General features: G+C 41.5%; 2 protein-coding genes across 12 annotated transcripts in view; one reads left to right on the top strand and one right to left on the bottom strand.

The window, feature by feature from the left end:
- The window catches only part of CLIC6 (chloride intracellular channel 6), a 130,163-nt gene that overhangs the window by 43,310 nt on the left and 70,701 nt on the right, over window positions 1-16,152 (bottom strand). The gene's annotated exons all lie outside the window — the stretch shown is intronic.
- Window positions 1-16,152, top strand: part of RCAN1 (regulator of calcineurin 1) — a 32,052-nt gene that overhangs the window by 11,219 nt on the left and 4,681 nt on the right. For 6 of the 11 annotated variants that reach the window (XR_014510659.1, XR_014510660.1, XR_014510661.1 and 3 more), the window contains exons 2-3: window positions 13,342-13,515; window positions 15,198-15,357. Coding sequence is in view for 3 of the 11 variants with exons in the window: in XM_083438740.1 (XP_083294866.1) it covers window positions 13,342-13,515; window positions 15,198-15,357 (334 nt within the window). In the remaining 8 variants the exon portion in view is untranslated. Of the gene's footprint in view, window positions 1-10,845; window positions 11,255-13,341; window positions 13,516-15,197; window positions 15,358-16,152 lie in introns of those variants that run through there. The other 5 variants (XR_014510664.1, XR_014510665.1, XR_014510663.1 and 2 more) reach the window with 4 other exon arrangements.

Below are 16,152 nucleotides of genomic sequence, written 5' to 3'. Positions count from 1 at the left end.
AGTTGGAGGTTCTGAAATGCAGAAAAGTCAGGGCTGGCGCACCCATGAGGCGGGGTGAAGCAGCTGCTGCTAGTTGTATTGGTGCCAGTTTCCCTCACCAAAAAATTTCACCAGAACCTGCTGTTATCACCTTTGTTTTATGCCACCATACAACCTAGGCAAGGGATGCTTTGGTGGGGGCATTATAGGGGCACTTCCTGTTTTGCCTCAAGCAGCGAAATGGGATGCACCACTCCAGAGAATAATCATTAGGTGGTCCACAAAGACCCTAAGCAATTTTCAAGTGGTCAATGGGATAAAAAGTTTGGGAACCGTTGTCTGAAATGAAACTCCCTTCCTTGAACTCTCCAGAGGCAGTGATTGAATCTGTGAATAAATTTAATTTTGTGAGGTACACTGATCTACACCTGGGGATAGCTTTGTTTCTTTATATGCTCATAACTACTATGCTTAAAAAAAATATGGTTTAAGTTCTATAGGATGAATGAATGAACCTATGAATGAGAAGAAAATTCAGTAATCAGTCTTGGATCTCATTCTCCCTTGTGCCTGGTAGGCATAGCCATTCTGAAAGAAGGCGATTATGCCTAGGGTCCATAAAAAGTCAGTAAATTGCGAAGTATACTGTGATGGCAGCACTAACTTAGTGAATTGGAGGATTTGACCTGTGTTCCCATCTCAAGCTGCATTTATAGCAGATATAAACATGACTACATGTTCTTAAAGGTTTCCTGTGTTTTCCATCCAAAAGGGAGCAGTCTGTGTGAAATGTTTTTCCAGCTTGTCTGGAAACTGGAATATAGCTGTGAATCACTTACGGAAAATGCTATGCATTTTTATTTTTTTTATTTTTTGTTATCTGGAAACATTGTGACTTTCCATAGTTTTATAATGTAGTACATGTGGTTTAATAAGAAAGGACTGCAGGAAGTTACTGGCCAGTTCTTCAAATTAGTTCATAATCTCCCACCCAAGCACTCTTGGTTGCAACTTCCCATGCTTAATTCTTTCCTCAAATGGGAAACTTTAACGTAAAGAAAAACACTTGCAGATATTTTTTTAGCCTAGGAAAATAACGTGCAAACTATTTTTAAGAAGGTAAGGGGGAGACTTCTGAAGATGTTTTATAAGCATCTAAAGGTAACTTAATAGTCCATTAACTGCTCTCAAACAAGCTCTTTTTTAAAAATAATAATTAAATATGCAGATTTATTTATTTTTTTAAAAAATGCATCTTCACTGTCCCTCCTGCCCCAGACTTGCCACTAAAGCAGAAAAATACTCACGAGGGAGGGTGTGTGTGTAATTTATGTCCCTTTAGATTTAAGTACCAATGTTTCATTTGTTCATTGGTTACATTTGAAAAAGCACATCTAAGGGTTATGTAGAACAGGTATCTTCAACCTTTTCAGACCCAGGTTTTTTTACCCAAACATGCTTATGGAGGATCAATTTCTTAATCTTTCAAGTTTTACCTCATATTTGCATGATATTTGTGCTTCTGTTGTGACCCACCTTGGATCAAGCTGCGAACCACTAGTTGGTCCCAACCCACACGTTGAAGACCAGTGGTGTGGGAGATACTATATCTCTACGTTCATGGAGATTTTCCAAAGAAAGCATACTGAGTAAATGTTGTACAAGGCCCCTTGTATCCTGACTCTATTCTGGAAATGAAAGACTTCCTAACTCCTTGTACTGCATTCATATTAACACCTTTCACTGGTATCTAGTGTCTATTCAACAGTAATTCCATGGCTCCTGGTGGTCCTGAGCCCCAGTAAAGGAATTTCACCTGGTCTGTTGGTTGTGATAAGATGCACACCACATTGAAGAGGAACAGCTGTCTCATTCATATATATATATATATATATTTGCTTTCGTAGATTTTCACGGGTACAGGAATGCAGGTTTTGGTGTCCTCGGGTGTCTTCCCGTGTAAAAGTTGGGGTGTCTAGGCGACGTTTCGACGAGGTCTCACTCGTCATCTTCAGGCTGGTGCTTTCGGCTTCTTGTTACTGGAACAGAGCAGGATCTCAGTGTTTGAGTTCCTATAAATACTGTTGAGGAGGTGTGGTGTATAGCCTCCAATGTTCTGGGCAGAGAGGAGGTTCCCAGGCTAGTGTGCCTTTTCTTCTTTTGTTCCTTAATTACTTGAGGGATATCTTGAGTGATTTCTTGAGTGATTTCCTGAATCCCACTTGGGTGGGTCATTAGGTGTGGATTAGTTGCTAAAGCCTTCGTGTCTTGAACTCTTGAACTTTGTGAAGAGTTTTTCTGAGAAGATGGCTGTACTGCACTTGGTTGTGCTCTGGCTTGGCTTCGTGTATAGGGGCGAGCTGTGGTTTTGTGGCCTGTGCCAGCCAAATCTGTGTAGGGATTGCAGGGGGGTGCAGCATCCGGAGGTGCCACCCTGGTTTGGCTACTGGATGGTGTCTGTAATTTATCTGTGGAGAGGGTCTGGGTTTGGGTCTGGTGTGGTTGATTGGTGATGGCGTTCTGTGTGCCTCTGGATCTGGTGTCAGATTTTGTGGGGAGGGCTGGAAATTAGCCCTCCCCACAAAATCTGACACCAGATCCAGAGGCACACAGAACGCCATCACCAATCAACCACACCAGACCCAAACCCAGACCCTCTCCACAGATAAATTACAGACACCATCCAGTAGCCAAACCAGGGTGGCACCTCCGGATGCTGCACCCCCCTGCAATCCCTACACAGATTTGGCTGGCACAGGCCACAAAACCACAGCTCGCCCCTATACACGAAGCCAAGCCAGAGCACAACCAAGTGCAGTACAGCCATCTTCTCAGAAAAACTCTTCACAAAGTTCAAGAGTTCAAGACACGAAGGCTTTAGCAACTAATCCACACCTAATGACCCACCCAAGTGGGATTCAGGAAATCACTCAAGAAATCACTCAAGATATCCCTCAAGTAATTAAGGAACAAAAGAAGAAAAGGCACACTAGCCTGGGAACCTCCTCTCTGCCCAGAACATTGGAGGCTATACACCACACCTCCTCAACAGTATTTATAGGAACTCAAACACTGAGATCCTGCTCTGTTCCAGTAACAAGAAGCCGAAAGCACCAGCCTGAAGATGACGAGTGAGACCTCGTCGAAACGTCGCCTAGACACCCCAACTTTTACACGGGAAGACACCCGAGGACACCAAAACCTGCATATATATATATATATATATATATATATATATATATACACACACACACACACACACACATACATACATACATACATACACAGAGAGAGAAAGAGAGTAGAACCTCTACTTACAACCACCTCCACTCGCAGATGTTCCAAGTTGCGACCACAACAAACCCGGAAGTAACCGGCAGGTTTGCTGCCGATCGTGCATGTGCAGGAGTGGCGATCACCGTTCATGCACACGCAGGAGCCACGATTGCCGTTCACGCATGCGCAGAACTGGGCAATCGCCGCCTGCGCACAATGGCACCTCACCCAGTGACCCATTTCGCCATAAGGACAGGCCTCCAGAATGGATTGTGGCCATCCACTGTGTACACACACACACACACACACACACACACACACACTTTCCCGTTTTCATACCTCTTTTCCAAGGAATTGATACATAAAAATAAAATGCAGTTTATCTGGGAAGGTGAAGCGGAGCTTGTTTAGTAGATAAAAGTGAGATGTGACAGCCTGGCTTACAGATGAAAGGAACGGATAAAGCTGTGTGTGTTGAATACTTCTGCTCTGTTAGGTACTTTAAGAATTTAAGAAGAGCCCTGCATGATCAGGTCAAAAGTCAACCAGATGCTTTCATTGTTTTGGAAACATTAAGTTTTGCATTCTTTTTAAAATTGAAAGTCTGTAATTACTCATTTGCACATGAGTAATATGCTTTGTGGGACGCGGGTGGCGCTGTGGGTTAAACCACAGAGCCTAGGACTTGCCGATCAGAAGGTCGGCGGTTCAAATCTCCGTGACGGGGTGAGGTCCCATTGCTCGGTCCCTGCTCCTGCCAACCTAGCAGTTCAAAAGCACGTCAAAGTGCAAGTAGATAAATAGGTACCGCTCCGGCGGGAAGGTAAACGGCGTTTCCGTGTGCTGCTCTGATTCGCCAGAAGCGGCTTAGTCATGCCGGCCACATGACCCGGAAGCTGTACGCCGGCTCCCTCGGCCAATAAAGCGAGATGAGTACCGCAACCCCAGAGTCGGCCACGACTGGACCTAATGGTCAGGGGTCCCTTTACCCTTTACCTTTAATATGCTTTGTGGTGAAAAGAGAAGATCTGGAAACTTAACATTACTTGACTTCATTAGATTAGTATGTACTTAAGATATACTAATAATTGTCTTTCAAAGACCTGCATAACTCTACTGATAAGGTGTGAGACATCCTTTTCTGACAAAGCCATGTATGATAGCAATTGTTAGAAGTCCTAGAACATCTGGCAGGAAAGGCCTCCAGTGGGTTTGTTTGCTTTTGTTCAAAAGGACTTACTGTACTTGGTCCTTTTGGCATGACTTTCCTCTCTGGGAATTTGTTTGTGGTTCCACAGGGCTATGTGTTGATCACAAATGCTGTTTAATGTCTATATAAAGCTTTTGGTTCTCAGTGGACTATATGTTTAACAAAGAAGCAACTATCTCTGTCCTGAACCAGTGTTTGGATGAGGTCAAGTGGTGGTGCTGATAGGCAGTGCTTGTGATTTGAAGCAGGGTGGATTGCTGTAAATTAAGACTGTTTTAAGTCATTTTGTTTCTGTCTACCCTGAATTTGAGCAGATTAGGTGGCCTGTGATCAATGGCAGTTTCTGTAACCTTATATTGGGTAATAGCAGTCCTAGATCTGGATCTACTTTTTAAAGAAGCAGACCAGATTTGATGTTACGGGTCCCAATTTCCATTGTTGACTCATTTCGGAGGCTTTTACTTTATTGGATATGTCAAAGCGTCATATGCTGATCTGTGCTACTGTAGTTTCTTAGTCTGATTACTTCATATCTGACAACCTTTGAAGATGACAGAAGCTTCAGGCCGCGCAGAACACCAGTGCCTAACTTAAAACAGGTGTTGGAAGGCACAGCTGTATGAAACCTGCTCTGTTTTAACTACCATGGTAATGGACTGTATTGTCTGTGCAATCTATATGGAAAGTTCAAACAGTAAAAGGCTGGATGAGAGCTTTTACAATGACTGCTTCAGAACAGTGGAGCCCCTCCTATGAGTAGAAATTAGTTGTTTTAATCCAGGGTTAGGCAACCTAAGGTTAAACCCATGGGTTTAACCAGCCCACGAGCCGCCCCCAAACTGAGCTGCCTGCTTAGAGAGTCCCTGCACGCGGCGCTAAACCAGTGCAGCGTGGGGACTCACTTCCGCGGTGCTGGAAATCACATCTGTGCGTGCTCAGATGCCAGAAATCACGTCTGTGCAGATGCAGATGCAGATGCTGGAAATCGTGTCTGGGGAGATAGAAGACGCTGGAAATCGTGGCCGTGTGCGTGCGATCTGGCCCACGGAGGGATCTCCGCTGGAGTGAACTGGCCCAGGCAAGGTAAACCTTGCCAACCCCTGTTTTAATCTCTCTCTTCCCCTCCTCCCAGTCATTGAGCCAGTATCTTCTATTGCCCATACCTAGTTTGGAGATTAGTTACTGTTTTTAGCCCAGATTTCCAAGGGTTGGCTTGTATTTCAAGGCAAACCACTGTTAATCATGTTCCCCACAATTTCCCCTAGAATTGATATTTCAACAATATATAGTAAAACGTCAGACTGGTTTCACCCTGGTTGTATCAGTGGGGAGAATACCTCATGCTCTTTTTTTTTAATACACCAATCAATTAATCTAGAAGTTTTATAATATGTCTTTTGAATATCTTGGAGAAAGCTTACTTTTACTTTGTCACTCTTGCAAGCGATTTTCAGTTCAAAATTTTACAGGCCTGTTCTCTGGATGGCTTTTAAAAAAATGTTTTGTTTTGTTAAACTACTGGCTGTGAAAGAGTGAAATGTTTTTCTTTTTAAATGGTATTCAAAGATCAGCCCTTACATCTGGAGGTCTGCCTCACCTCCATGAGTTCACCAACCTACATCCTACACACTTTCATTTTTTTGTGTCCAGCCTACTCCACTGATAATACCACCATAGGACTGCTCCTGCTTTCCTTTTTCACTTTAGCCACCAACAAATGGCCTATGCCTCCCCCCTCCCCTTCAAGTCCTCCTCTTAGGTCCTTTCTTCACCATTGTGCCAAATGGTGGGGATCCTTGGAGTGCCATTGCCAAAAGAAGGGAGCAAAGGGGATGTAGTACAATGTAGTACAATGGAGTGGTGCAAATTGACCTGTGCATCACCTCCTCTCATTGGGTGTTTATATCCGGGCCATGAGGTGTATCTGGCTGTGCTTCCTGGCAGAGATGAAGAAAGGAGAAGGATAAACAGAAGCTCCTGTTCTCAGTGCACATGCAGTGTGTGTGCCCTTATATCTCCTATTCCCTTTATTAGTGTACACAGAGGTGGGGTGATTCAGTAAGTTAATCAGAGAATGTTTCCCAATACAGGACTGTGTTCCAGAATATGTGAACAAAGTGTCACTAAGCATATGCATCATTTTTTCTTTCTGCCACTGAGTCCTCCCAACACTCCTGTTCAGAGGATAGAGTAATGTAGCCTTCACACAGGGCTGAGCCCAGAACCTTTCCTTTAGAAGTTAAACACACACACAGAGACACACACACACACACATTTTTTGCTAGCATACCATGCAATCAGAAATGCATTTATCTTCATAGAAATCCTCCCTCTCCCATTTTCAGCAGACATATACCATAGTGCCTTTCTCCCTCTAGGCTCCTGCCACTTCTTCCCCAGCAAGTTATCCATTCTCTGCCCTGATCCAGTCATACCACTTCTTTCCTTTCCAGCTACAGCTGCAGAGTTGCCCCCCCCCCCCATTGAGAAGGCAGGAGCTGTTAGGTATGCACTTGGATCGCCACCCCTGTTGTGTCTGCCCAGTGACTGAAGGAGGAAGGCTAGCAGTGGTGGTTCTTTATCTTTGAGTCAAGGAAGGACGATACAATGGTGCCTCGCAAGACGAAAAGAATCGGTTCCGGGAGTCTTCTCGTCTTGCGGTTTTTTCGTCTTGCGAAGCAAGCCCATTGACGGAGTAGCGCTATCAGCGCTATTGACATTTTAAGGGCTAAAAACGGCTTTTTAAGGGGGGGGGATTAGCGGTTTTGCTGCTAAAATGCTTTTAGCAGCTTAGCGATTCAGAATAAGGGGTTTTGGAGCAAAAAAAATAATTCAATTTTTTTCGTCATTTTTCGTCTTGTGAAGCAAGCCCATAGGGAAATTCGTCTTGCGAAGCGCCTCTGCAGACGGAAAACCCTTTCGTCTTGCGGGTTTTCCGTCTTGCGAGGCATTCGTCTTGCAGGGCACCACTGTAACTCTGAAGTGGCCTCCTTTTAGAAATGATGCTGCCACACATCTTACTCTGCCTTGACCCAGTTAAGTAGCCAAGAGCATTCATCTCCAAAACACACACAATTTGGCATGTTTTGCAGAATGCAAAACCCGGGAGAGGATTTCAGATCTGAAAGAAATGCCTTTGCTTTGCTTAGGAAAATTGCATGCCCTCTAACCACGAGGTTGTAGTACTGACCTCTACTTCCAATGAATATTTACTTAGCATACCTCAAAAAATTAATCTTCTTTAAGGGTTGCCACATTACATCTATATTTTCAAAAAGGATATGGTCTTGGTGTTTCATTTGCCCTAGTAGCTCTTGATGTAACCTGAACTCTGTTTTGCACCCAGCACAATCTAATGTACAGTCATACCTCGTGTTGCGTCTGCTTCAGGTTGCGTCTTTTCGCGTTATGTCTTGTGGCAACCCCAAAGTACCAGAACGGGTTACTTCCAGGTTTCACCACATGCGCTGAAGCGCTAAATTGCGCCGCACACGTGCACAGACTTTGGATGCAAACGCTTCAAGTTGCAGACGTGCTTCCAGGACGGATAACATCCACAACTTGAGGTTCCACTACGTGACACCTACAGCACTCCACCTTAAAACTGTTACAAATTCCAGTCATGAGCTTCTCCATAGCCTCTTGCTTTGTCTGCCCCTTCTCCCCTACTCTCCGTTTTTCAGTTTTTTAAAAGCCCAGTCTTGAGTTCTGGGGAATTCACAATCTTACTCAATATTTGGGTGCTTTAGTCCCTAGCTTGAACTGTCTTGTGTCCTCTTCAAATACTGCCTTTTCTCTCTGCGGTGGAGCAGGAAACTGTAGAAAAGAAGCCATTGAAATAATTTCCCACTAGTTGCAATACCAGCTTCTGGTTTCTTAATGTCTTCAGTGACACATTGTTTCACCAAGAAACAGATGTTACTCCTTGCATACTGTTTCATCATTCTTTCATATAAACTACTTGCTGCTACAAATTCTATTGCTACTAAATTAACTTTTCATAGGTATTCTTCCTGAAAAAGCGAAACAAACATGAACAAAGTATAAAATGTTTTTTTTAATATCCCTACCAAATAAACTTAGTAAGTAGCAGAATAATTTTATTAATTAAAATTTGTTGCTTTTCTCTTCCACCTAGAAAGCACGTAGCAGTGATGACCTATTAGAAAGAAATTCATAAGGGTATTAAATTACTGTATATTATTACTGGAGCCAAATGCTGTTCACAACTCAGTGAGTGAGATTTCAAGGTACCCAAAACTTTTGCTCAGGGTGAATATTGAAGGAAACAATAAAGGGAAAGATTTTTTGAGAATGTGATGTAGTCTTTAAGTCATGTCCACTGTTTGTTTCAGTCTTTAAATGGTAATAGGAAGCCCATACAGACTCTGTACAGTTACCTCTTATTGGTAGCAGTGAGAAATTCCCATTTTAATATGACTTCTTGTTCTCCTGTTCAGTACACTTGATCAAGTGCATTTTGATTGCGATCATCATTTAATAAAAGTAAAAGCAGAAGTTACTTGAGGAAGAACAGGAATCAAAAATGTTTTGTGAAAAGCATGGACTAGCATGTGATGTGAGTATATAGATGTCAAGTGACATCTTTGAGGCTGAATGACAGAAGTGAAGGGGGATAAAAGTAAATTATGAAAATCTGATTTTACTACTTAGGATAAAGGCTTGATTTCTCCTTCCTGTACCATACCTTCATGTTAGTCCCTTACCATTTTGCAATACTTCAAGCTTGCATAAGTTGGAAAGTTTATGCTGGGGAGGAGGGTGGGGAAGGAATTTCAAAGGGCACTCTCCTTTTTTTTATCTATTCAGGTTTCTAACTGTGATGTGTAGGCTTGCCTATCTAAAGTGGATCTATTTGCCTCCAGAGTCAACAAGAAACCTGTTTTTCAATAGGCATGTGTATCTATTGCCATTTGCAATGGATGTTTTAAGAATTGCCCAGGAGCCTCATGTCTGTATTCCCACCTCTGCTGCTCCTGGGCACACGATTGATCAAGATCGGAAAGGTTTGGGTAATCTTAATCCTCCCATAGTGCCCTAGCAGGTTATGGTTTCCCAAGCTGATAGACATGAGAATTGTTTCCCCTTTAAGGCTACAGTTCACTGTAGATACTCTGCAATAGGACCCAGTTCATATATTTGACTTAGTGTGAGAATATTGGATACAGTGGTTAACTTGGTAGTCAAACAAATTGGCTCCCAAACGTCAATCAAACCCGGAAGTGAGTGTTCCGGTTTGCGAAAGTTTTCTGGAAGCCGAGCGTCCGACGCGGCTTCTGTGGCTTACGATTGAGTGCCGGAAGCTCCTGCAGCCAATCGGAAGCCGTGCCTTCATTTTCGAACCATTCCAGGAGTTGAATGGCCTCCCAGAATGGATTAAATTCAAGAGCCAAGGTACCACTGTACTTGGCTCAGTGGCAGTTTTAGGGTAGTGTGACCAGTGCAGTCACACTGGGCACTGGGTTGTAAGACGCATCAAAACAATGCTGTAGAATGGAGTGCAAGAAGTTGTTGGGGGGCGGGGGTAGCATTGCACAGGATGCCACTGAAATTGTTAGTGGCCCAGTATCCTATTTTCAATTCAGAGCAGGATACAGATAACTCACATTTTACACACAGTTATCTTGTGCACATTCAGCTTTACATACATACATACATACATACATAGAAAGAAAGAAAAAGAAAGAAAGAAAGAAAGAAAGAAAGAGGGAACATCCACACTGGCAATCCCACCCACCACTGACCCCAATGTGTTTTTGACTATACATAAATTTGGGCTTTATGTGCTATTCCTGGAACATAACCCCTGTGTAAGCTGAGAGTCACCTGCATATGAAAAATAAATTAGTAAACAGGGCTTTAAAAAATCACACTTTTCCTTTGAGGGTTGTTTTTGGAAAGGAGAAGTGGAAGAACGTAACAGACTTAAAAGGGAAATGGATTGTTCCAGCGTTTGAAACATTTTGTGTGACACAGGAACACTTCAAAAGAGGCTTTCTTCAGCCTTCATTAAAGAATTCAGTTAACTCTGGAAAGTACAAGCCTGAAGTCCTATACACACTTGGGAGTAAGTCCCGTTTAGTCCAGTGGGACGTGGTTCTGGGTAAACATCGGGAGGATTGAGTTTCACCGTGACTAAGATTTAGTATGCTTTCCAAAACTTTGCAATGTTTTCTGCCAGCTAATTGCTGTTTATTGCACTAAACCTTGGTCCTCAAACAGTAACTTTTTCCATCTTAAAGTGGGTTGTCCCATTCAAGTGAAGAGCATGTTGTCTGAGTGCTAAATGGAATTACTACCAATGGAAACTATGCTGCAAGAGGAGTTGATAAAGCAGCTGCCTATGCAAACCTCAGCTGTTTTTTCCATTCTCCAGAGCAAAGTTAATTAGCATAGGGAAACTGACTAATGTGCTTACGTCACCTCTTTCCAGTTGAAGCTTATATTTTGTCCCTGACTGCCTGAAAGCATGCGGCAGGACTTTGTTCAGGAATTTGCTGTCGCATACAGGATGCTCTGAAACCTTCTTTTTTTTCCCTTCTTTTTTTCATTTTTTTGGTTGAGGGGCTGGACTTGGTCCTTTTTATAAACTCTCACTCTACAGTACAAAACTGCTTCTTCAAAAAAGGACTTTTTGGTGATCTTGTACTGAGCTCTTAGCATTCTTTAAGAGAGCAGAAGATGCATTTTAGGAACTTTGATTACATTTTTGGCTCCTTAATTGCTTGCGTTCCTGACAACAAGGTTTTCAGTCAACCAGAAATTAGGGTAAGGCTTTGTGGATTTTTGTTTCTGGTGAGGAATATAGTTACTGAAAAAATGTAGGTGTGTTCAAATGACTGACTAGGTTAGGTCTTGATATGGCAATGTCAAAATAATCCCAAACTGCAGAAGCTGGTGTCCATTTGTGTTTCTGTATGCTTTATAAATTCTTACAATAATGCCTTAAGTATGGTAGGGTTGTAGCTCAGTGGTATAGTGCATGCTTGGCATTCAAAAGCTCCCAGGCTCAACCGCCAGCATCTCAAGGTAAAGACAGGAGAGACCTCTTTCTGAAGCAGTGGAGAGCTGTTGCCAGCCAGTGTTGAAAATACTGGGCTAGATGGACTAATGAGCTGATTTAAGCAGCTTCCTATTTCCTGTGCGGTAATTTGTATGATCCTTTAAGTACTTTTGTGTTAACTGTCTACAAATTCTCAATACTTCTAACTGTAAGTGTGAACTTTTAAATATTCTTCTAGTTTAAATAATTTAGCTTTACTGTTTACAATTTCATCCAGCTTTTCATTTGTGAAGGTAAAGTGTGGGGGAAGTAGCAGGGGGTGGGAACTGGGTTTGGAACTTTGAACAGGGCTCATTCTAACTTGTTCAAAAGTGCAATGCCTGGCCTTTTTTCTTTTTCTTTTTTGCAAGACTATACCAAAACTTCAAAACGCTAATAACAGAAGCCTAGTTGTAAGTAGAATGAAAACACATTCTCTGTACTCTTTAAGAGAAGTAGCTCAGTTTTGGGCTGGCAACTTTCTGTACAAAGTTGTATAGTATTCCCATGTGTTACATACTTGTTTGAAAGTTTAAAGAAATAATGTTTTGTTATCTCCTTCATGCAAAACCTGTTATAGACTTGTGACTTAACTGAACCCAGCAAGTTCAGTATTCTGTGATTCCCATACAAGTTAGTCAAGTTATAATAGGCAAAAGAAACTGTAGTCAGTTCCTGTTAATGGCTTGTGAAACAGGAAATTATAACATACATAAATGCTCAGCTAATGTGATTAAGAACTATTGTCTCCTCCTCAAACTCCACTTCTAGTTTCCTTATTCTCAATATTAAATGGCAGACACCTCTGTGAATGATGCATAAATAAATTTGAGTTGGTTAGTTGCCTGAAAGTTTCCGTAACACATGCGCTAAGCATGCATCACTACGGTATGGATCTGTCAGCTGGTGGCAGATTTGCCACACCTGAAATTCCACAGATTATTTGTTATTTGGGGTCAGAAGCAATTGTCTTTTTTCAGACTTTCTGGGGTTTTTGTTGTTTTTTTAAATGCAAACTAAATAACCACCATATCTGTATCTCCACTATTTCTTCATCCAGTCACAGCCTTCCCCCCACCACACTGGTTCTGTATGTTTCTTAAATTTTGAAGCACTCTGGATTGGAAACGTGTGCTCTATAGCATCTATGTGTTCACGCTTGCTAAATAGGGTCACACATTGTTTTTTAGCAGCTGCATGGTAGTTTCAGCTAGTGTAGATTTTCCTGGCATCATGGTGAAAACCAAGGCTGACACATTCACTTCATGTACATTGTTAAAGATACAGAACCAGTCAGGAAAAAGACTATATTCAAAGGCATGATTCCTATTAATACATATTAATTGATACTGATTCTCATCAATCTAGCAAAGGGTTTGTGTTTTGTTGGGTTTATTGCATGGTACAGTGATGACTTGTTGCTTAAATCCATTAGGGCTTACCTCTTGAATTCTACCTTTTGGTTATCAGGCTGATTGCACATATCCTTGAGTGAAATAGCTGGAATGGAAACATTTTAACCCACATAACTGAATTGCAGTTTGAGTATCAAGTTCCCTGCAAATAGAGGTGTGGCACTGGCAGAAGAGAAAAAGCTATATAATATACTATCCCCCAGAGCCCCAAAGTTGCAAAAAAACCCAAAAGTTCCCTTGTGTATTTGTTTAGGTCCAGGGACACACATTCCCCACAGGGAGGGGAGGGAGGACTTGGTTGTTGCTTTGCAAGCAAGTCTGTAGGCCACTGAAATAATTTTTAATGGTTTATGCAATACAAGATAGCTTTTTAACAAAATATTCCATTTGTCTTTCAGGCAAAATTTGAAGCACTCTTTAGAACATATGACAAAGATGTCACATTTCAGTATTTTAAAAGTTTTAAAAGAGTACGGATAAACTTCAGCGACCCTTTGTCAGCAGCCGACGTTAAAATTCAGTTACACAAGAAAGAATTTCTTGGAAAGGAATTGAAATTGTATTTTGCTCAGGTAAGACAGAGAAACCTACTTGGTAAACATTTCATTGCATTGTTGCCAGTTTCATTTCACATCCTTCCTCCAGTGAACTCTTGAGTAAAGCATTCTCCCCCCACAATAACCCTATCCAGTAGGGTGGGTTGAATGAAAGTGATCCACCTACTGAGCTTCAGAGCTAAGCAGGGCTGTGGCCCTAGGTTTCAGTTATGCAAACTCAAATATGTTACAGAACCTTTTCATAAACCACCTGTCTTTCATAGAACTACTTTGCAGTGATTTGAGCAGCTGAATTGTGACGCCTGCTATTTTTGATGTGTTCTTAAAGTACCGCTTCCAAGAAAGGATGACATCACACATTCCAGTACCATTTTCATTTTCACTAAGGCTTTAATGATACGGATTTGCTTAGGCAGTTTTCTGGTCACCACTTTACAGCTAAGCTGTTAGGAGATCTGGCATTTGCTCTACTTCTTTAATGGTATTGAAGTGTTCTGTTATAAGACACAGTCCTTAAGGATTGCTTCTTTTGATCATGTCACTAACAGACACTGTGGAACCTCAGGAGAGGAGATATGAGGAATAACTATATTTTATGTATGATTTCCCAAATCATTTGTATTGAAAGAGGACAAGCTTTTATTTTCTATCTTGTGTTATTTGAAAGTGCAACCAGATAAGCTTTCTCAGAGATTTCTAAAGAAAATCATGGAAGCTGAAGTGGGATTAATCTGAATGTCCATTTCAGACACATTTTATTATTACGTATATTTAAAAAAGCCTCAACAAAAAAAGAGTGAGATCATTGAGCAGCTTAGTTAGTTATGGAATCTGGGCGGCATACAACAAATTTGTAACGACAATTTCTATACAAAATAGAATATAAAAACATTAGAAAGTGCATGAACACAATAAGATATCAGTAAGAGAAAAGTTGTGAATTGTGAAGGACACATACAATCTAGAAATTGTGACTTTTTCTTTTTAAAATACATGTAAGCTGTAACTCGAAGAGGATTCCCAGGTATTTGCAAGTATCTAGAAGGAAGAGACTTAGAAAGAAAAGAATCTGATCTATACATGTGTAATACTAATAGTACATCTGTCTTGTGATAGTCTGTTAAGTTCAAAATGCTTCATTAGAAGCAGCCTTTATTTTGCTCTTGAATTCTTCTTCTAGTTAAGACAGCCTTGTAAATGAGCTCACTAATGTTTCTGGCCTCCCATTTGTTTTACTAGCTTACATTCCCACGCCGGCTACAAGGGAAGATTTTTAAAGTTCCCTGCAGCCAGTATGGAAATGCAGCAGGCTGAGGGACAGAGTGATGCATCCTCCCAGAAATCATAAGATTATATCTTAAAGACCATACTTCAGTATCATTTCATTTTTTATCTTTTGGGTTGTTGTTTAAAATGTTCTATCATTATCTCTATATACCAGGTGGGTGCAGAAAGTTCCTGGTTTCAATAACCTAATATTGTCAGCCCAATGGATTGGATCCACACTTAGTCATGCTTAGAGCAGACCATTGAAATCAGAGGGACAGATTATTCTCAGCATAACTGACTCTCGATCCAATCCACTGTTCTGTCTAATACCATTGCATACCTCTGCCATGAGTATGACATATTTGTATTTCATGCATGTGCTTTTAAAAATTCAAAGTAAAAAATAAAAATCTGTTTCATCTTTCCAGACTTTGCATATTGGAAGTTCACGCTTAGCACCACCAGATCCAGAAAAACAATTTCTGATTTCACCTCCATCTTCTCCCCCTGTTGGTTGGACTCAGTCTGATGATGCTACACCTGCCATTAACTATGATCTTTTGTATGCGATCTCCAAACTAGGACCAGGTAAAAGGCATATACACCTAAAGTGTAATGGCTCAAGTTAATTTTCCTTTTACTGTTGATTTACTGTAGTGGGTGTGGCCGCATAAGAATTGAACTTATTCACTATAACACCTGTGATCTGAATTGAGAGTTGTTAGGAGACCTCTATTGTCTTCACAGAATTAGTTTTCAGAAACGTTTCACAATTCCTCTTCACAGAGAGCTCTAGGAATTGTAACTCTGTGAGGGGAAAAGCTGTATTCTGACAACTCTCAGCACCCTTAACAAACTACAGCTCTCCAGAGCCTTTGGCAGAAGGCATGTCTGTTCAAAGTGGCATCATAGTGCTTTAAATGTATGGTGTGAATGTGGCCTTCACTCCTTCAGCAGCCCACTTAGTTTCTGCAGTAGGTACAAACATAACACATGGAATGCTTCATCCCTCTTCCACCAGCCCCCACACTCACTTGCATAGAATTCCTTCTTGCCTATAGTTACCGGGCAAGTGTTTTAATGCAAGGCTGATCTTGCAGAGAGGCTTAGTAAGAACGGTTGCACAGGCTCTAGTATGGTCACATTAAGGTACAATTAATGGACACGTGTGGCCTGCAACAAAATGTTGCAGTGCAGATAGCCCCCTTGCAGGGTTCCAGCCAGTGATTCCCTCTCTCCACATTTTCCATTTCCCTTAACCATGAAACATGCAGTATTTTATTACTATTCTGCATGTCTCAGTCCTTATTGGATTATGTGGTGTTTTTTGAACCTTCAGGATTTTTCTCTCTCAAGATCTTTGTAATTCTGCAAATGTCAGGG

The sequence above is a fragment of the Podarcis tiliguerta genome (assembly GCF_965153285.1).
Source record: "Podarcis tiliguerta genome assembly, chromosome: 4".
NCBI classification, from domain to species: domain Eukaryota; kingdom Metazoa; phylum Chordata; class Lepidosauria; order Squamata; family Lacertidae; genus Podarcis; species Podarcis tiliguerta.
This window is presented reverse-complemented; position numbering and strand designations above follow the sequence as displayed.